Below are 23,313 nucleotides of genomic sequence, written 5' to 3' on the forward strand. Positions count from 1 at the left end.
CATTTTTGCACCATAGTTTGTAAACGCTATAACTTTTACCCAAACCAATAAATATACACTTATTGCATTTTTTTATCAAAGACATGTAGAACAATAAATTTAGAGAAAAATGTATATAGAAATGTAGTTTTATTTGAAAAATTTTACCACAGAAAGTAAAAAATGTCATTTTTTTGCAAAAATTTCAGTCAATTTCGATTAATATCAAAAAAAAGTAAAAATGTCAGCAGCAATGAAATACCACCAAATGAAAGCTCTATTAGTGAGAAGAAAAGTAGGTAAAATTCATTTGGGTGGTAAGTTGCATGACCGAGCAATAAACCGTGAAAGTAGTGTAGTGCAGAATAGTAAAAAGTGGTCTGGTCATTAAGGGGGTTTAGGCTAGGGGAGCTGAGGTGGTTAAGGTGTTAAAGGGGAATCTGTCACCAGTTTTATGTAGCCCTAAGTCCTAACAGGTCCAGCGCATGCCTATGAGTCCTGATACTCGTGAGCTGCCAGCTCTCCCCGCCGACCTGCCGCTGATTGTATTATTCCTCCTGCAATCAGCATCAGGGAGGCTGGAAGAACTGGGAGCTCATGAATATTGGTACAATTCAGCATGTACTGGAACTGTTAAATACACAGGAGGAGCCAATGAGTCCTGATATTTATAGCAACCTCGTTCTCCCCTTGCCTATAGTAATCAGCAGTCTGGGTGGGGAAAGCAGGTTCCTAAGAATATCAGGACTTACCAGCATGTGCTGGAACTGTTCAATACAACATTTTTGCAAAACAATTGGTTGAGTTGAAGAAAGTGACGCTAAGCATACCTGTCAGTAGTATTTGCTGTCCTTAGTTTGAACACCATCAAAGTGGTGACGGATTCCAATGTATATATAGAATGGACATGATGTTTTTGTATGTAAGTACGTAATCCATAAGAGGTCAGGATCTCTGTTGCCAAGGTTCTGAGGTCTGTGCCCATGATTTATTAAAATTCCACTTCTTCACACATATCTTTGAATTGCAAATTAACTCAAGCCGTTAGTTAATCATTGGTGGGAACCTTGGTCTAGCTTTTCCTCTAGCCGTGGCTTTTTTTTTTTTTGCTTTTATTTGAAGGAATAGTTTGTGTAATCTTGTATTATCTTCATGTCAATTATTTCATATAATGGCTATTGCTAATATTTTTGTGTCTAACTGTGCCAGATCATTTGCTATTTCATCAATTTGTACATGATTTGTATGCCTCCGAATCTTAATGAACTACCTCGGACATGAGCACTTGTCCCTGAGGAACACATGACCTTGTGGAAGAAACGTATTGAGATTTATTTTCACTTCTTCTCGTAGTTGTTTGTATATTTTGTTAGGTAAGACCAGGAATAGGGAGAGCAACAGTTTTACACAGTGGAGTTATGGTTATCAGGGCAGTTACTCCACATGACTGGTGTTGTGATTACGGACAATACCATTTAATTTTTTCTAGTTTAGTAGCTACCATACTCAACCAGTGCATCTTTACTCTGATCTGTAAGGGGGTGACCCGCACCCTTTATTAAGTAGTGCACTTGAGCTGACCGTAACTGACCTGTGCACTTGAACTGTGAGGTTCCAGTGGAACTAACTGGACATTTCTACTGTGTTGCAATGTTATGTCATGTGCTGTTAAAGGGGTTGTTCAGTGTCATGATATTAATGAACTATCCGCAGAATAGGTCACCAATATCAGATTGCGGGGATCTGACTCCAGACACCGACACCCCTGGCGATCAGCTGTTTGAAGAGGCCACGGTGCTTGTGCGAGAGCTGCGTCCTCTTCATGCCGTCTACATTGTAGCAGTGGTGCAGTAGTGTAATTCCACCTTCATCTCCCATTTAAGTGAATACCGCACTTCTACTATAGGTTCGGAGGTAAACATTGAAGAGGACGCAGTGCTCACACAAGTGCTGTGGCCTTTTCAAACAGCTAATCACCAGGGGTGCCTGACTAGCTGATATGATATTGATGACCTGTCCTGAGGGTAGGTCATCAATACCAAGACATTGCACAACCCATTTAGTATGCAATTACTTTAGCAGGGGCTGTTCCCATGTTAATGTTATGTTTTGCACTATATACAGTGGACATGGTGGATTTAGTGGTCTCTGGTCATGTCTGTGGACACAGAAGCATTGCCGTCTGATTAGATAGTGCCAGACTATATAATGAGGCACTTGGCGCCACTCATGCATGCTCTTTTGTTTCTAGTCAAGCGTGTATAGTAAAGTACAGGGAGTATGTCAGATGCAAGACAAGTACGCATGGGACTAACCATGCAGCTGACAACCAGAGGAGATCTGCGAAAATAAGTTAGGCCCTGTTGGTGAACAACGATGCGAAGGCAGAGATTCCACTCAGGGTAACATGACTCTACGAGACTGCTGCTGTATCTTCAGTCTACAGGGGAGAACCCTCAATGACCATTGAGATGAAGGACCTGTGTATCTTTTGTATCCTGAGTCTGCCAGTAATGTGGCAGATGGTAGTCATGTCACCCAGCCTGAAGGTGTGACCCGAGACCGAGATTGTGCTAACCCCACAGAAGCCTTGTATGAGCATATACTTTTTCTCTGTGAGTTTAATAGAGACTGTAGAGAATGTTAGAGAATGTAGAGCAAACATGTGTGCCCAATAGAGTCTGCAACTGTCAAGCTGTTTACCAATGCTTGCCCAATACTGACTGTAACTGTCAAGTGGCACTGCTTGTTGTTGTTTGTTTGTTTGTTTGTTTTTTTTGGAACGCCTGTCGTAGGCGTGTGCAGGACAATGCTACAGAATATAGAGTCCCCCACCTGTATAATATTAATTTAGTCGGAAAATATACCATTAGCAAAGGTTTAACTAAAGGGAACTGCCACTTTAAATGTAACTTTAAGAAAGTGTTGCTTCCATCGCTTCTTTTTATGTATTCCTAATTAATGTCATGAATATACTGACAAATGATCTGTGTTGGAGAGTAAAGTAGTATTTTAATTCGGTAGCATTTTTATGACGCTTGCAAATTATCCACATCATACCATATAATTTAACTGAGTATTAAGACAGCCTGAATCAAAACATAAAAAACAGGAATAAATGGCAGGACAAATAAATGCTAGTGTTTTCTTCTTCTCCTTGTATTCTCTAGGGAAGTTTGCTCTGTAAAGTTAACCATTAACTTGAGGCAGGCAGTCAATTTTCTTGGGCATATAGGCAATTTCCCTGTGTACTGTGAGTGAATGTGGAGGCCCACAAGAAGAGGAGAGACTGATAGATGGATGGCCTTATAACTGGAGATAGATTGATCGGTCACATTAAGTAGACGAGCGCAGGCCAAGACATATTTAAATAAAATTGAAACATGCTGAAAATTTCAGACACTATCATTCTTACTTACTAAAGTGTCCTAGGTCCAAAACTGGATTTACAACTTGCCAAACTGTTTAGAAATGGGTGTAAGGTGCTAATCCAATAACAAGAAATCCCCAAAAAGTCAGCATACCTTATGACACAGGATGATATTTTATTATGTGATCTCATACCAGATTTGTCCTTGCTATACTTAAAGAAATTGGCCACTTTCTGGCTACTTGTGACCAATGTGTAGGTTATATATGACTGTATAGCACTTACTAATATAGCCTTTGTTAATATTCAGTGCTCTGCCCCTTTGCTATGTTTCATAAGCCATGTCCCCTTGTTAGGCAAATTTTATGTGCTGTCCAAATAAAGGTCCTGTTCATAGGATGGCCGCTGATGGAGACACATCATTCAGCCTCCTCTATTCAAACACACTGCACCTCCACTAAACTCCCAAAAGTGCAAGTGCAAATGGCAGGTGCAATGTACTTGGCTGAAGGAAGCATCACATGGAGGTGTTTTGCCTGGTCACATGACCCTCCATCAGCAGCAATTTTATGGACAGGATCTTTGTGTGGACAGCACAAAAGACTTGACAAACAAAGGGGCATATCTTATGTAATACAACATTTCAAACAAAGGCTATATTAATAGGTGCCATATAGATACCTTCCAAACACATAGGTCAACAGTAACCAGAAAGTGGCAAACTCCCTTTAACTAGAGATAACTTTTTAAAGGGATTTTCCAATACTTTTTAACTGGTTACCTATCCTCTGGTATCTGATCTGTGGGGGTCCAACACCCAGAACCACACAGCACAACACTGTACATTGTATAGTAACTGTGCTTGGTATCATAGCTAAGCCCCATTCACTTGAATGGGGCTGAGCTGGGATTAAGCCAGGTGACTGATGAAAAAGCTGCTAGAAGGCCAGGGCATCCTGTTTTCTCAAACAGCTGATTGGCAGGGGTCCTGGGTGTCAGACCCCCACCATTAGGATACTTAAAAAGTTTTGGAAAACCTCTTTAACTACTTGTGTACTTTTACATTGTAGATGTAGATAGATGAAACACCTTAACTTTATCTATGAAGAACATTTGAACGCCCACCTTTAAGCAATTGTTGTTGCTATCATTGCACACACAAGTCATGATGAAAGGATTTTATAAGATATTTGGTAATTGTAGCTATAGTAGCTAGACCTTTAGGGTCTTATTATATTAGTGTTCCATTGGTGGGTCAGTTTAATCCTGGCTATATTTGCACAGCAATTTTTTTAACAAAGTAGTGTATGATGAAGGATGGCTCATTTTAGACATGGATGGGGAGGTCCTTGCTCTTGACCCACCATCAATATGGCCTGAATAATTGACATTTCAGAAAATATTCTTAATGGGCAGTTTTAACAATTCACGAAAGAGGCAAAATGTTTGCGCTATACCTCCTTACCCTGTGCAGCCTTTTCTCCTACATCTCATATGAGACAATGTGCTGAGTGAGGAGGTATAGGAAAAGGCTGAGTGTTTTCTTAAAGGAGTTTTCCTGGAAATAATGCAATTAATGAAAATAGTTAAATATAACTTTATTATAAATACATTCTCAAATACCTTTCATTAGTTATAATGGGTCTTTGACTATGGGGCAATTATGAGGGGAAATAAAATGGCTGCTGCCCTATAAGTACACACAAAACATGTCCTAATCACACAGCAGGACAAGTTACTTCAGAATACTGAGCCAAAGAGCTGCTTCATCCTCCTCTCTTTTCTACTTGTTTGGGATTATCATCCTGAATACAGCTAATAAAATCTTCAGCTGAATCTCTGTAGGAATTAAGTTTAGGAGATATAAAGTATTACAAGAGATATGAAGTCTGCATTACCACAACCCCACATCACCACAGTCTATCCTGTCTGTCCTCTCTGTACTTCATTTCTCCTCATGAACTTCATTCCTACAGAGATTCAGCTGAAGATCTTATCATTATCAGCTGTATTCAGGATCATAATCCCTGACAAGTAGAGCAGAAAGCAGTATGAGGCAGCTCTTTAGCTCAGTGTTTTGCAGTACCTTGTCCTGCTGTGTGATTAGGACAGGTTTTGTGGATACTAATAGGATGGCACCCATTTTATTTCTCCTGATGTTTGCTCCCTAGACAAAATTAGCCACTATTCCTAATGAAAGATATTTGGGAATATATTTATAATAAAGTAATATAGGTGGCTCAGTGGTTAGCACTAGTGCCTTGCAGCGCTGGGGTCCTAGGTTCGAATATGACTAAGGACAACATCTGCATGGAGTTTGTATGTTCTCCCCATGTTTGCGTGGGTTTCCTCCAGGTACTCCGGTTTCCTCCCACACTCCAAAGACATACTGATAGGGACCTTAGATTGTGAGCCCCATTGAGGACAGTTGGATGCTAATGTCTGTAAAGCGCTGCGGAATATATTAGAGCTATATAAGTGCATAAAATAATAATAATGTAAGTATTTTAAGTAATTTTATTTTTTTATTCCTCGAGAACCCCTTTAAGGACTTTTAAACCTTTCAAGAGAATGGCACAATAAAAAATCCCTAATAAATATTGTCTCTCCTCTACTCCCTCCAAAACCCCAACCAACCTAATGTCTACTTCATTGCCAAGTAGTGCAACCACCCTACCCTCCTAATCTACCGAGTCCCTAGTCTTCCCAGTACCTTTCTGTTCCTTCTGCCCCTTTCCTCCTGAACCTTGACCCTTTGTGCCCCCTTGACCTACCACCCACCTCCCATGAGCCCTAGCCCATCATGCCTTACTTACCGAAATGACTCCTTCCAAGTAATTTCAATTCCCTACAGTGACACCAGCTGCTTTCCATTCCCCTGCAACCTACCCACCACATAGAGCCCCAGGAACCAAGGTAGTATAGACTGTATTCTTTAACCTTGCATACACATGTTAAGGTAAAACAATGCCAGTTCTCACATCCATCACAAAAAAAAAGTGGTTGATAATATTTACTAAATCAGCCATAATTGTAAAAAGCGACATCCTCTTACACTAACAGAAATGGGGACCTTCATACATATTGAGGGAGATTTATCATGCCCCTGAGCTAGAATTGTGCCGTCAAAAAGTCTCAAATTTTTGTGCAACCTATTTTGAGTAAAAATTTGACACATTTTGCCCTTTTCCACCACTGTTCTAAAAAGTGAAGGCAGGAGTGGGGCAAGGCCTACATGGCCCAACAAATTTATCATCACTTATGCCAGTTTTGTGCCACAAGTAATACCTAAGATCTACCACAGCTCCTAGCTGACAAAGATTTCAAGTTCTGGTGCATAGACCTATTGAGATGTACCAAAATGATTGAGGCATGCATCTCCTGAGAATTTTTCTGTATTTTGCCACAGAACTCTTGATCAAGACTGGTGTTTGAAATGCCAGGCTTGATAAATGGCTCACCAATTAGGACAGTCAAGTAGTGTAACTGCATTAATCCACTATATGCTTTCTACAATGTTTACCTTCTCATGAAGAATGGTGAAAACTACTGTATTATGGCCTTAAATAGTTTTTTTTTATATTTAGTCTAGGAGGAAATATATCTGCAATACAATGCCATACAGAGGCACCATACAGCAACACACACTGTGCCTACAGTTCTGTAGTATAATAATGTGCCTTTATATAGGCTCTGTGCACATAGCTCTGTCCCCACTTTCAGCCCCTAATTACTGGTCTTCAGAGTCAGATGTGTTTTTTTTCATCCTTTATGCATCAATTTCAGTCAAAAAATAAATTGCTGCAAGAGTATGTACGCTATATTTTCATCATTTTTAGATGCATGTAAAAAAAGAAAGCATCATCAATGTCAAGCATTTTTCATAGAGTTTGTAGTGGGATTTTTTTGTTTGGGATACCAATGAGCAATAAAACACAAAATCGGAATGCGGCTGTACAACACAAATGAATAACTCCAAGATGGGACAAACCCAGACACTCAGCATATGCACAGATATAATACAAAAATGTATATCCAAAAATGTATCTTTATTGAAATCGATATAGCAAATAAATACATGCATAAATTGGCAAAGACAGACACAACCATACGGCGAGTGCACATAATACGTCGGGACATCAAGTTATATTATTGCAAGTAATGGAAAAGGTGGGATGGAAAAACAAGTATAAATAAATACAAAATCAAACCATGTGGCTCCTCCAACTTGATAAAAAAAAAACATGATTCACAACATATACACAATACAGACCCCGCTGGTGGCACCTCCAAGAGACCCTGACAAGTGTTTTGTGTCAGTTTCCTCAGGGGGAGTAGTTTGTAATGTTTAAAACATGTATTTTTCTAGAGATTTTGAAGTCCTAAAGAGAAGCTTATGGAAAATGGCAGAAACAAATCCCATACCCAGAATATGCTGAGCTTTGGGGGGCTACATAATAAAATATGCAGTGTATATAGACTTTACAATAATTCGATACAGACTTTCTGGTAAAATCTGGCTAAAGTGTTTTGAAGCAAAAATGTGGTTACAAATGCTGTGAAAATGCTTCAAAATGGTGTGAATCATATTGTCAATGCTGATTTTTTTTTCTATTAACTATAAGACATAGTATTATTATTAATATTCCTCCCATCAGAACATCAACTCTTTCCATAACTATGATCAAACCCCCCCCCCCCCCCATGTTTCTCTATAGTATCCTTGTAATGTGAGCCCTCCATATTGTGTACTTGTTAATTGTATAAAGTCATTAAAGTACAAAGTCACAAAAGCAAACATCATTTAGCAAAGTACTGGATATTACAAGTGTTAAAAGATTTTCACAAACCTGACTATTGTGCTCCATGAAAAGGAGAGCAGTCATATATTTGGTTTATGGTAGTCTGCAGCCTGAATTGTCTTTTCCTGTAATGTATGACAGGTAGACTAAGAGCAATTAATGTGTGTTGTCACTGTCATAAACCCCCACCACACCTCTGTCTGCTAATTAGGACATTTCCTTACCAATTCACCTTCATAATAACAAGAGGGATTGCCTTTCCCAGGTGAACAATAGTATCTCCTGCAAGTTCAGATCCTATATTTAAGTCCCTCACCCTTTCCTGTGTCTTGTGGTCATTAACCACCCTCCCCTGGTTTTGTTTGACCTGTCTCCAGGTCAGTGATGACACTTTATGAAGTTCTAACTGGTCTGCACCAGGAGGATCTTCCTCTTTGTTATCCATTCTCCCATGACCGATTAAACATCAACTGGCTGAATAAAAATTAATATCAACTTCTAATGTCATGTTGTTTATAGCTAATGAACTGATTAGGGGATAAACACATCAGCAAGACATTTTTTTTTTTTTATTTTTTTTTGCTCTCTGCCTCTCCCAGGAAGATGGTTAAATTGGATTAGCGTTTCTCAATGTCCCTTTTAACCCATAAATGTCAAGTTCCATTTACTCCCAAGGAGATGTGCACCCATTTAATACCATAAAAAGAGCTATATTCATTGTTACATGTGGTTTCAGTAAAATGTGGGCATTCAGTAATGTGTCAATTGTCATTGATGGGTGATTAGAATGTGATATTACTAAAGGCTCACAAAAAGCAGTTACAACACTGTACACGATGGATAAAAAATAAGTCTTGTGAATAATTCAGTGTTAAATTATGTTTGTATAAATAATACGTTAATAAATTATGGAATGCATTATTTATAAACAATAAAATAGTGTAATTGTGCGCTTCATCTGCATAGTTTGCCTAATAGGATCTTCAGCTGGAAAGTTTGCCTAGAAGCTTCAGGGCTGACAATAACGTTACAGCAAAAAAAAAAAAAAAAGAGACTTTTCTAAACCAATTTAGCAAACGCATAAATGCAACTTTAATGAAGAATCAATGTGCAAATAGTTCATTTTTCTTTCGAATCCATCTGTGAACCTGACAGAGACTCTCTCATCCTTAAATCAATAGCAAATCTTTAGGTTGCAGCGGTGGAGCAGACTGGGATTTAGGGCTGGAGATTTGTCTTGGGTTGATTTAAGCTTTGGGATAGTTGTTTGGTGGCCTTATGAAAATCTATGTCTTTATTGAATAATGAGGTTTCAACAGGAGACTGTGAGGTTGTGGTAGTTTTGCGGTAGAAGATCTCATGGACGTTTCCACTGAAATTCAGCAAACTTCTTATATCTTTTCCCTGTGAAACTTCTTCAATAATTATGAAACTTCCATAATTCTGGAATCAACTTGGAAAAAGAAAGAAATAATATTAATACAACCATAATCATTTTATTTGGTGTTTTTGAAGGCTTCTAATGTTCTTTTGAACTGGACCTGGGGAGGACTGTAGATAGTAGCAGAGGTTTTATATCTTCTTAAACGCTTTCTTCTTTGATCGGATCTCACTCCAGCAACGGGCAGTATTTTTCTTTGACTTTTGGAGTTATCTAAACCGTTTAGTTGTGGATGACTGCTCCATCCAGCAGGGAGACCAGGGCACCCAGCTGAGGGGAGAGTGCAGAAGGCTGGACATACCTAGTGGTGCTGTGTGAGAGACGGGCCATTAACCAGGAGGTGTATGGCTCACAGCACAGAAGAACCAGGTAAGGAGCACATGGGATACCTGACAAAGCTCCTACTCCATGAAATCTTGAAAGGAGGACCATGTCCAAGGGCAGCTTTAGGAACCTGCAACTGTGACAAGGAGGATGAAAAGGTGGATGCGACATTTACAAACTTTTTCTTAAGGTTGTAAGATACAGAACTTTCAGAGAAATGAGGGATGGCAATAATAGGTTTTATATAAAAGCTTAATAGGTATCTAGTATTCCTTCTAGAAAAAAAAAAATAATGAACTACAATAAAACGATTTGATGTAACAAAAATGCAATACATTTCATAGTTACGACAATAATTCATAAGTTGCTAAAATATGACTTTATTTTTAATACATTCTAAAAAGTTTTAAAGAAAATTGTGGAATTTTAATCACCTACCTTTTTATTGTAAATTTAAATTATATTAATATAATAAATTATATTAATAGAACGAAAATTCGCCAAAATAAATATTGACACATGTTTGCAGGTTCATTAGTACATCGCTGTAATGACATGGCAGGGCAATGTCACTGGAGGAATCATTGTACCTTTATAATACAGAATAAATTATAGTAAATATTCTCTGTATAACAGCTAAGGCTCCCAAAGGGCGCAAAGAAAACACTGGGAGAAACCCTAATTGTTGTGTCCGGGTAAAGTTTCTGAGCCTCTCTCCCTCCCCTTCTTCTTCCTTCTTTTCACTGTGTTGTTAGGATCTGGTGAAATCCCTCTTTGCATTTCAGCTTTAAATAGGGAGATCAATAGAAAACAGTTGTAATGATACAATTAATTATGGCAAAATTAAAAGCGAGTAGAAAATCAATCTCTGATGGTGTTGAAGATGAAATTAAATTGATAGTCCATCTGTTCACCCCGCAGACCGTATAAATATTCAACCCAAGGACAGAGTTAATGGGATCAGACTGGCTGGGACTCCTCAATGCTCCCCCTCTTCACTGCTTCTCCCCTCTATGGGTAGCATCTGCAACACTACCTAAAATTCTGTTTTACACCCAATTTAACTCTTTACAAGAAGGCTGGCTGAATTTGAACCTTACCGACAATATTTCATTATTTTCTTATATTCTGTAGCATATTCTGACGTGGTATTTCTTTATGCTTCAATCACACATCACACTGTTTCAGTATATTAATATACTGCTATTTTACTTGAAATACTGATATTAAATCATGAGATACTATGTTACACTCATCATACTACACTATGCTACTGCAATACACTTATATTATGCTGCACTATTATATACACTGATATTATACTGTAATACACTGTTATTATATTATTCCATGCTGTACTAATCTCAGATTATTCTACACTGTTATACTTTATTGCTATTATTACCCTACACTATATTATGCAAACTTATGATAATTACACTATATTGTATTACACTATAATTATTCCATACTATGCTATATTATGATTCAGTAATATATCACATTACCCTACACCATGCAATAGTGATATAATATTACATTATATTACACTAGCAATATTTAGCCACATCTAGATATTTTATAGTATAATACACTCTGCTGATGTGTGATACACCCTTATATTATATTATGCTCCACTGATAGTTTATATTACACTATGTTACACTTTCCTATACTGATATATTTTATACACTGGTGTATTATATTATGGTACTTTGATAGTTTATACTATACTATGTTACACTTTCCTATACTGATATATCATACAACGTTACATTATATTATGCTAGACTGATATAGTGTATAATACTACACTATGCTGATTTATTATACACCCTTATATTATATTATCTTACACTGATAGTTTATATTACACTGTTAAACTTTTTTTATTTTTCATGATAAAGCTTACAAATAAAAAAATTGTAAAAAAAAAAATCATCAATATCCACCATGATTATTACCCCCCCCCCCCACACACACACACACAGTTACATTTTAATAATGTTATATATTATTCTACATTGATATATTTTACTATGCTGATATAGTCAACACCAATATATTATTCTACATACTGACATTATATTGTAATTCTACTACACAATGCTATACAATATATAGTTCTTATGAACTATACTACACTGATATAGCATATTATATTGTTGTATTCTATTATCACAATACACAGATACCATTTATATTTTCTTCAGGACTTTGGTACACTTTCTCTATTAACCCCTTTGCTCCCAGCACTGAACTCTGGGGGGTTTATATTGCTGTGCATAGCCATCCTTGCCTGGGAGCTGGGTGAGCAGCCTTCTCTTTCTCTTGGCTCTAGTGACATGCAGTGGAAGAGCCTTAAAGATACAGTCAAGTAAAACTTTTCACCGTCACTCTGCAACTTACAAGACAAGATTAACCCGTTCAGTGCTGGCCACGCTGACCTGGGTTTTCTGGCAGTGTCACCTACGCGATGTTGTGTGATTTGTCTCATTTTCTGATGATGCTTTATGATGTACAGCACAATATTCCTTATATCCAAAGGGATGATCTTTATTTTATTTTTTTATGCTTTTAACTGCAACCAATTCATTCATTGATTTGTTCTGATTTCCTTCTGTACAGATTATCTGACCTGCAGTCTATGTGTATGTCCTTTTATCTGATTAGTAATGTAACCCTTTCTTAACACCATCTAATATGATTCCCGTTGAAATCCGACATTCAATCTGCCTTTTATTCTTTAAGTGCCTTGTTGTCAGGATTTTAAGGATAAAGAATTAGCAAATGATCTGACTGACCCTTCTCCTCCCACCCACAGACAGGGAGCCTGGGGGCACAAACCTCAACACCAATTGCCTATATTAAGCGATGGATTAGAATAGAAGTTCCTACTGTCTCCCCTCGGACTATTATAATAGATGGAGTTACAGGAGCCCGATAGGGGCCTATTCTCCTACACCACACGCCAAGACCAAATACAATGACATCAAATGACCATGAAAACGAAAATTAAAACAGATGCAATATTTATTACAAATTAAAACGAAAATCCATAGAAATTAGGGAAAATCGTCATATTTATTAAGCATTTAGAATACATATTTAACTGTATTATTATTATTATTATTATTGCTGTCGTTCATTAATATGAATTACTAGAGTATAATTTGGTTACTTTTGGAATGTTATTGGTTAATTCGTTTAGAACAATTTCCGTTTGTAAAATGTAAAGCAGCATCAACGCATTCAGGGGATGATAGATATATAGATAGATAGATAGATAGATAGATAGATAGATAGATAAATTCTAGATAGATAGATAGATAGATAGCTAGATTATAGATAGATAGATAGATAGATAGATAGATATACATTTAATTGAATTAAGCAAGCTACAAGCCATGTTATTGTTCATTTTAGAGAGAAGAAAGCATGGTATAGGTATTATTTTTTTAAGTAGTAGAGAGGAAGAACTTACAGAAGTAGAGGAGCAGATACAAGACAGTGGTCATCAGCAGCAGGAGAGGCTTTTATTGAGTTGTGGTGACATGGACAGACCTGTTAGGGACATAAAGCAGCATGGAGTGACCATCAATGGTGATATATATGAAAGGGACAGCATAGAGGAAAAAGACAGTTCAGGCAAACCTTAGCAGAGCAATGTCCAGATGTGTGTGCCCCTGTCCTGGAGTGAATGTGGAGGTTGTGTCCACCTGCTTGTTCTGCCTCCTCTTCCAGAGACCTCCTGATCATCCTTCCCTAGGCTCAGCTTGCTGGGAGGATATGATGGCTGATCACTGTACACACACTCCCTCCCCTCCTCTCACTCACATCCTGGCACCTCCATGCCTCTCTGCCTGATAAAGAATATGGCTTTCCTCCTATCTACCTGCACTCACTCCAGATCTTCTGCCCCAGTGCTCCTCATCACCCTTCTCCTCCTCATCATCATCCCTCTCTCTCTCTCTCTCTCTCTCTCTCTCTCCCTCCATCCCTCTCTTTTCTCTTTCACTAAACCCAGAGGCCATTAACAGCTCATGCTGGAGATGAATGACTCCCTGCCATTCTAACAAACCCCTTTTAATTACACGTCAAACTTAGTCTTTTTCACTTTCAAAGGGGGTTAATCATTATAAAAAAAAAAAAAAACTCTTAAAGAGCTTTTGCAGCCAGGAGAGGAAAGTATAAAAGCTTGGAAAAGTAACTTTTTTGAACAAAATAAAAGTAAATGTGTAAAATATACTTAAAAGTTTTAATTGGTCCTATGCAAATATATATATATATATATATATATATATATATATATTTTTTTTTTTTTTTTTTTCTACCGAGAAAGATGTTCTAAAAAAAAAACATGATTTATAATTTGTAATGTGTCATAAATATTGATGTAATGTACATTGTATTTTATATATTTCTGTGTGTTGCTAGATAGATAGATGTACTTTGTGGTTTCCTGCACTTTTTCCCACATTTCCCTCGGAGGTTATATAAATGTTATTTTTGGTGAGTGTGTGTGAACAGTTGTGGCAGGGCCCGGGGCGATGTAACCTTGCAAGGGCAGAATGGGAGACAGGAGGAGGATCCTTCATTACTGCTGATTAAAAGGGGCTTTTAATAAGGCGGATAATTCACTCATTTGCACTTTTATGGGGAAAGCACATCTAACCACACTGGTTCCTTCCAGCTCTCCAAAGTCAGAGAACACAAATTGCCCTTGTTCAGTATATCACTGGTGCCATAGTACATGCATGTTCTCCTCATTCCTACACTGCTATGTGCCATATCTCATCTCTTCTCCATGGGTCAATGTCCCTTTTCCTCCACTACTCAGTGAAGTTATGTTTGTACAATGATTTGCCAGCAGTGAGGATCTGGGTAGTATAAAAGGTCTCCCCTTGTATTGTGTATTTGTATAGAGAAGAGGTTAAAGTGTCGTGCTGTACATAAGGAGAACACGAGTGGCCTATTCAGGGAGGGCACAGAAGGGCACCACAAGAATGCCAGGCTCTCTCTATGTCTACCTGGCCCCACTTCCCTCCCTATGATTATTTTCCGGCAGTACCTGTGCCTAAGTCCCCAGTGCTGGATACACTGGGATCACATATGCAGTGGTATTAAGAGCAAAGGAAATAGGGGGTCTTGGATGAGAGAAGGAAGGGATAGCTTTAGGGTAATTGTGCTGTGGAGTGTGAAATTGCAGCCTGTGGTGTTCCGTATTGTACCAGAAGCTCAACAACAAAAAAAAATCTGCCTTCCACAGGGTCTTACACCAGCCTCTTGCATTTTGGTTGCAGGAAATAATTTAATGGGGTAAAAAGAAAAAAATGCAAATAAATATAAATGATATCATAGTCTTTAATTTTTCGTTACTTTTCTTGATTTGCAATATATAATTGAACGCAATCTTTCAATTATTCTCAAGAAATAAAAATGTAATCTAAAAATATAAAGTATTAAATAGAAAGTGTAGATAGATAGATAGATAGATAGATAATAGATATATTGATAAGAAAGAAAGAAAGAAAGAAAGAAAGAAAGAAAGAAAGAAAGAAAGAAAGAAAGAAAGAAAGAAAGAAAGGAAGGAAGAAAGAAAGGCTTAACTGAAGCACCTTACACCCCTTGTAGAATAAGCATGTGATGTGATGTGATACAAAATTGAAGATCGGAAAGCGGCCTCCTCAGCTCCTGCAGCTTGGGATGACTATCTGTGTATCAGTCCACAGTAATACAGAAGACAGGCAGGTGGAAACCTCCATATGGATCTTCATGTAAAATCCCCCTGAAGCTTGTTTATTTAAATGAGAAGTGAGCTTTGTTTAGTAATATTGCCCTGGATGATAATATATTAAAGATGAATGAAACACAGAATATAGGAGGGTTATCATGATAATAAGTGTCTGATGGAAATCTGGATGGTTGACAGTAGGAAATAGGAAAAGTCGCCCTCTGATTTGACAGATAAGATCGTGAATGTATGGATAGCGTTCACATGAAATAGTAACTTCCCAACCAGACACTAAGAATTTGATTAAACTTAAAAGAATGGAGCCAAAGGAAACAATCTCCAGGACATAGTGATGATGATGATGATGATTGGTATTAAAATTGAGATCCTTCGGCATAATGTGCATTGGTGGTAGTGATGCTGGAAGGGTAAAGCTATTGAAGCAAGTCCTCAGATCACTATCTCTAGTTTCTCTCTGGGAAAGAGAAAAGTTTATTTTTCCTCTGAATTTCAGCACTGAGGCGGGGACCTTTTTGAAGTGTAAATGTGGGGTTTGAAAAGTTCTCTGTACAGAGAGAGGGAAAAAGGTTAATTTAAAGTCTGGTGCTAGGAGCTGAGCAAACCAATCAACCCTACCCAGAAAAAAACTCCAGCACAAATCATTTATGGGACTACTTCTAGGCCTAATAGTCACCGATATCGACTGTTTTGTGTAGGAGAGGTAGATAGATAGATTATAATTAGACTCTTATTCAGGCTAAATATATATATATATATATATATATATATATATATATATATATATAGCTATATATAGATGATAGAAAGATAGATATAAGATTGGACCATATACATATAGAAAGATAGATAAATAATAGATAAATGATAGATAGATAGATAGATAGATAGATAGATAGATAGATAGATAATAGATACTAGTTAGACTGTCTTGTGTAAGAGATATAGATAGACATATAAAGATAGATTGATAGATAGATAGACAGATAGATGATAGATTTTAGTTAGACTGTCTTGTGCAGGATATATATGTGTGTGTATATATATATATATATATATATATATATATATTTATATAATGGATATATAGATTATAGATTTATAGACCGATAGATAAATAATAGATAAATGATAGATAGATAGATAGATAGATAGATAGATAATAGATAGATAGATAATAGATACTAGTTAGACTGTCTTGTATAGCAGATATAGATAGACATATAGACATAGATAGATAGGTAGGTAAATAGATAATAGATAGATACTAGTTAGACTGTCTTGTGTAGGATATATATATAATAGATAGATCGATAGATATATAGATAGATAGATCATAGACAGTTTTCTGTCTAGGTATAAACTTACTATACACCTAGCAAATAACCATTGGGTTAATTTGCTTGCACTTTGTTATCTGCAGTAAAATGGGGGAGATCCCAGTGAGTTCTAAGGGCTTTTAATGATCTTTCACTTCATTGTTTGGAAGTGTGAAAAATGTCACATTTAAACCCCACAAGACCTTGTGTATGTGTAATGTGTTTTCTTTTCTCATCTCTTCAGTGGTTATACCACTGTACACATGGCAGGTTCTCCTACATTACACATATGGACACATTCACCAGTGTGGGCTATTGTATAACTCCAATAGGTTGGTTGTAGTGTGTGTGTGTAATTTGAGATAGAAGTGACAAGCCACATAGAACTGAAAACAATTCTGTGTATGATGATGATGATGATGATTATTATTATTATTAAAATCTTAATATCATTACAATGAAACAGGTGAAAGGGCCACTAAAATACCAGTACCCAGAGGAAAATTCTTTAGGACATCTACTTTATTGATTCATAAGGGGCTTTAACATAGCACAGAAGAAAATTAGCTATTAGCCATGAAATAAAGCAAGAAACCAGAGTTGGATGCCAAGGTATGATATGTAATGAATTGATGTCAATTCCTAGCTCATTGCAAGTAAAGTGTAGACTGGGTTAAAAAGTGTACCGAAAACTTTTTCCCTTCCTTATAGAAATATCATGTAGATTTAAAACCAGACCAGAGAGCGCCATCTACAGGTGACAAGGATAATACACCAGATAAAACAGAGCTTGGTCACAGTCTTTTTAACTCAAGCTGGCATTTACAGCACTTGCCGACCACTTCCATCTATTTACTGCAGAATGAACAAGAATGATATCCAGTTTATATCAGGAGGAGGAAAACATGAGAAGCATATCAGATGGGGCTTGTATCAGCAGTGTGGGCTCTGCCTGCAGGTTCAGGGTGACTGCTCATAGGAGAGCGTAGTGTGGACAAGCAGCATGCATCAGTGGCTCTGTATGAGCCTTTAAATGACTAATAAGTGCTGTGTCTAAAGGGACTGGACATGTAATAATGTTTCATTAGAAAACCACTATGGGGGTGAAAAATAGAGACTTCTCCTTCAGGTGACTGGCTATTCGGGGCAAACATGGACAATATATTATGCAGGGTTGTATACTTGTTTTGTGTGCCTGCATATATAGCATCACACCTGGTATCACTACCATTATGAAACTGTTACATTGTGAATTAGTGGTATATTACTGTATAAATACAAATAGCAGAATACATAAGGTGAATGGGAACCTTTACATTATAAATGGCTGTACCATTAACAAACTCATGTGTATATATATATATATATATATATATATATATATATATTTACATATATAGTAGGGAATATATTTCTGTGTGTGTGTGTGTCTATGGATATATGGGAAAGTGTATATGTGGGCCTGGGAGGCTTTGTGTATGCTTGTGTATGAATGCATGTATGTGCATAGTCTGTGTGTGGGTGTATATGTATGTGCACAGTCTGTGTGTCTGTTTGTGTGGCACAAAGTATATTATTATATTATTGTAATATATGTCATACAAACTATAAAGAATATAGATAGACAGATAGATAGATAGATAGATAGATAGATAGATAAATAGGAAGGTAGATAATAGGCAGGAAGATAGATAGATAGATAGATAGATAGATAGATAGATAATAGGTAGAGAGATAGATAGATAAATAGGAAGGTAGATAATAGGCAGGAAGATAGATAGATAGATAGATAGATAGATAATAAATAGATAGATAGTTAAATAGGAAGGTAGATAATAGGCAGGAAAATAGATAGATGATAGATAGATGGATAGATAGATAGATAGATAGATAGATAGATAGATAATAAATAGATAGATAGTTAAATAGGAAGGTAGATAATAGGCAGGAAAATAGATAGATGATAGATAGATAGATAGATAGATAGATAGATAGATAGATAGATAGATGAAAGAAAGATTATATATATATATATATATATATATATATATATATATATGATAGTTAGATAATAGATAAATAGATATGAGATAGATAGATAGATAGATAGATAGATAGATATGAGATAGATAGATATGAGATACATAGATTGCTATATAATCTTGCACCCCTTTTCTTGTAGATCAGCCTGTATGTAGATATACTTTAGATAGCTCCTCTGTGTGTTCATTATGTTTCATTTGCACTTTTCACTTGTTCTTGATACACTTCTTATGGCTCCCTTCTCACTAATGATAAATCCATGGACTTTCCACCACAGGGAATAAATAATTTGCGTTTTTAATGAGCTGAGAAAAATATGAACTTTTTTTTAGTTACTCCCTATATCATCTTCATCATCCTCCATGAGCTCATGTACAGAGTCATTGTCATGGTAATGTAACTGAAAGTGTTAATAAGCAATAGAAACTGGTGGTGACTGTTGGCTTATCTCATCTGCCTGTGTACTTCCAGTGCCATCCTCCTGTGCCCGCTGCCCCCCCCCCCCCCTTCCTGGTTCCTCTCTGCTCTGCTTGAAGTAGCAGGGTAATGCCAGGGACCTCCTTACTAGGGCTCCAGCTTTTTGCATTGGCGAATCACCGAGTGGTGGAATCTATTCCCTTTGTCTGACAAGTCATCCATCTCCCAGCTCCAGGGGGAGGGCAGTGAGTGTGTGAGTGGATGTGTAGGGAGGGGGGCAGCTTTTAGAGAGACACACACAGGGAGAGGAGGCTCCATTCTCCAGCCAAACCTCCTAGCACACACATCCCACCTTAAAGTGACAACTTCAGCTTCATCCTAGTAAAGAGCCTGCTCTGCCCCCCCTGATATTCTGCACACCCCTGGATTGTTTTCTCCTCTGTAACTTTGCTTTGAAGTCAGACACTTTCAACCAAAGACCTAGAGGACAGCAGAAGTCTTCCTGAGGCCACCTTCGATCATCCACTGCTCACAAGTATCCTGAGATCCTCTGCAACACTGGTCCAAAGCTCACACGGGCTTCAGCAGCAGCCATGACAAGAAGCCTTTTCTGGCCACAGATTGGTTCTTCTTCCCAGGAAATCTGAAGGACTTAATCCATCTCCAGAGAACCTGCAGCCCGGCTTGTCCCAAGAGCTTGCACTCGGTCCTGGTTACTGCTCCCATCTCTCAACACCGGGGGGAGAGGGGAGGCAGTCTGAGCTTTTTAAAGAAGTGCAGATTATTTTTTTCAAGTCTTGAAGTTCCGTCCAGAGGCGAAACGGCGACTACAGCCGAATACCTGCCTTTCATTTGCTTCCCCATGGATATGCATTGCAAGGCAGACCCCTTCTCGGCCATGCACCGTGAGTACTGGAGCCCGGCTCCTATTTATGTCATTGCATCCTGCATACACTGACCAGTCATTACACACCCGGCAGGTTGGTGACCATGACCAGCTATGCCCACTCTTCCATGTATAGACACTGCAAGTTCCATCTACATGCACTGCCAACTGGTAACCACTCATGCCCAAAGCTCCATCTACATGCACTGCCAACTGGTGACCACTCATGCCCAAAGCTCCATCTACATGCACTGCAAACTGGGGACCACTCATACCCAAAGCTTCATCTACATGCACTGCAAACTAGGGACCACTCATGCCCACAGCTCCATCTGTGCACACTGCAAGCCAGTGACCATTAACTTGTGACCACCTATGCCAACTGTTCCACCAACATTGGTCTAAAGCCACACATAATGCTTTTATCTGCATAAAAAACACTTTAAACTGCCACCAATAGTACAATTTTGCAGCTCAATAAAATAGTCTGTAATGTATATTATTATAATATTTTTAATATGCTGAATTCATATTAAAAACGTCACATAATTTATTTTATAAAATTAATTAATGTCAGCAATAGGATTATTTGGTTGCCTGTCAGAAATAAGCAGTCGGGTAAAAAGAAGGTTACACTGCCACATAGTATTTGATAAAAGAGAAATAATAATACATAAATATTGAATGTCCTGCTGTATTATTATTATTATTGTTATTATTTTTATTTTATTAGTAGTAGTAGTAGTAACTGTTAATATTATTATTACTGTCCATTAAATGAAATGAAATATCAAGTATATATAAAATTGAATTAATGCAGAATAAATATTTTAAAAGCGGATAAATGGCAACAATGAGGACTAAAGAGATATTCCACGGTTATTATTTGTGGAAAGCTGATAAATGGCGATAACTAAAGAAACAGACTAAGGATATTAATTGCTAAATATATGTCTAAAGATATATATCTGCATTTCATCTATTGTATAGACTGTAAAGTAAACCTATAGGAATATTTTATTTAACATTATTGCAAAATTATCTCAAGCTTTAAAATTAATTGTAATAAAAGTATCATTTCAGAAAGTAAAAAGCAATTCACCTGTGCGGTTCCTGCTGCTGGACACATGTCTCTGGAAAGCTAAAGGCAAAAACGCTAAATAGAAATATAATTGAAATCTCTAAATAAAAAGGAATAAATGTATATATGTATATATATATATATATATATATATATATATATATATACACACACACACACATATTTTAGATTTCCCGACATCCCCCATGCACAACACAAGCAGGTATTGTACCCAATAATTAAATAATTCATGTGTAATCTTTTTGCATCTGTTGCCTTTTAATAATATGTAATAGGAGTTATCAGAGGTGCGGTGAATTATTTATCACAGAGGTGCTGAGAAAATGACTGCTGGTAACCGTATAGCTCATAAGGATAGGAGGATACATGGAGATGATGAGGAGGATGTGAGGAGCACAGGACAATCTCACACATACACTGGAATGGCAGGAGGGGAACATCTTTGGGGAGAACTGGATTTGTGCATTGGATCGATGGAAGGGCAATGAGAGTTTCCTCAAGTTCACAGTCAATAAGTCACTGTCAGCTTCTCAGGAGAGAAACTATGTGAGGGGTAGATAATAGATAGATAGATAGCAAATGTATAGATAGATATAGATAAATAGATAATGTATAGATAGATAAATAGATATGAGACAGATATAGATATAGATTGGATAGATAGATACTAACTTATTACTTATCAAGCACATATATTAAATGTGTCTGTGTGTATGTGTGTATGATATATATATATATATATATATATATATATATATATTCTAGTTATAATATGCTACTAACCCAGTATATGGATAGATATAATATATTGTATAGCACAATGTGGCTATAAGGCAATGCTGTGATTAAATGTAAAGAGCAGGGCGCATGCCTGGCGCTAGAGATAGAGATGGGTCACGTGCTGCAGCTCTCCCTATATATGTGGGTGACACTGGTGGTGGGCACAGTGTAGGGTGCACCCTGTGTGAGTGGCCTGGGATGGGTTACCCTGGTCCATGGCAGCACGTGTTTGCTCTGAATCTGGTTACACTGTAGTCATGCAGCTCATGTGTGAAATGTAGCATAATGTCCTGTGCATGCCCTGCTTTGTACATGCTGCATACCCTTACTGCCATGCTGATGTCAATGTAACATATTCAAATAAAGAGAAATACAAATCGATTAGGTGCATAGAGAGCGTCTCAATATTAGTGTCTATCTAATGATTTTCCCATTTCTTCTCTCTTTGTGTCTCCTCTTTCTTTTCTTTTTTTTGTCTTCCATCTTCCCCAGCAGGGCATGGGGGTGTCAACCAGCTCGGGGGGGTATTTGTAAATGGCAGACCATTACCTGATGTGGTGAGGCAGAGGATAGTGGAGCTGGCCCACCAAGGGGTGAGACCTTGTGACATCTCTAGGCAGCTGAGGGTCAGCCATGGCTGTGTCAGCAAGATCCTGGGCAGGTAAGACTACTTCTAGATTCCTCTAATGGCAGGGAAAAAATGGATTCAAATGATTACTTCTACATGATTGCTAACTATCGTTATAGCTAGTCAATGTCACCGAAACTATATATATATATATATATATATATACATATATATATATATGCAGACTAATACGCTTTCTAATATGCAGACATATTGCACCTAATAATACAATAATAGTAATCTGTAGAGGTCGGGTGGATGTGGCCAGAGTCTAATATATGCAGTGTTCATTAACAGTCTGATACCCCAGCCATTGCTGATTTTATATAATTTTCCATCATTGTTCGTTTATTTGCTACACTGCTTATTTCAATGACATTACAAGGCTTTAATAGCAGGCATGCATTGATTTTTTAATGAGCTCAGATCCTCTAAAGACAAACGCTTTTTCCCATTAGTATCATAGAATC

The 23,313-nt window shown here is 37.4% G+C and overlaps 1 protein-coding gene across 17 annotated transcripts in view; it reads left to right on the forward strand.

The window, feature by feature from the left end:
- Positions 1-9,590: 9,590 nt before the first annotated feature.
- PAX2 (paired box 2) overlaps positions 9,591-23,313 on the forward strand; it is a 76,045-nt gene continuing 62,322 nt past the window's right edge. For 10 of the 17 annotated variants that reach the window (XM_044297049.1, XM_044297054.1, XM_044297052.1 and 7 more), the window contains exons 1-2: positions 20,181-20,352; positions 22,708-22,876. In XM_044297049.1, the coding sequence (XP_044152984.1) occupies positions 20,310-20,352; positions 22,708-22,876 (212 nt within the window). In that variant the 5' untranslated portion in view covers positions 20,181-20,309. Of the gene's footprint in view, positions 10,075-20,004; positions 20,353-22,707; positions 22,877-23,313 lie in introns of those variants that run through there. The other 7 variants (XM_044297050.1, XM_044297048.1, XM_044297062.1 and 4 more) reach the window with 4 other exon arrangements.

Source organism: Bufo gargarizans, chromosome 6, assembly GCF_014858855.1.
Source record: "Bufo gargarizans isolate SCDJY-AF-19 chromosome 6, ASM1485885v1, whole genome shotgun sequence".
In the NCBI taxonomy this organism is placed as follows: domain Eukaryota; kingdom Metazoa; phylum Chordata; class Amphibia; order Anura; family Bufonidae; genus Bufo; species Bufo gargarizans.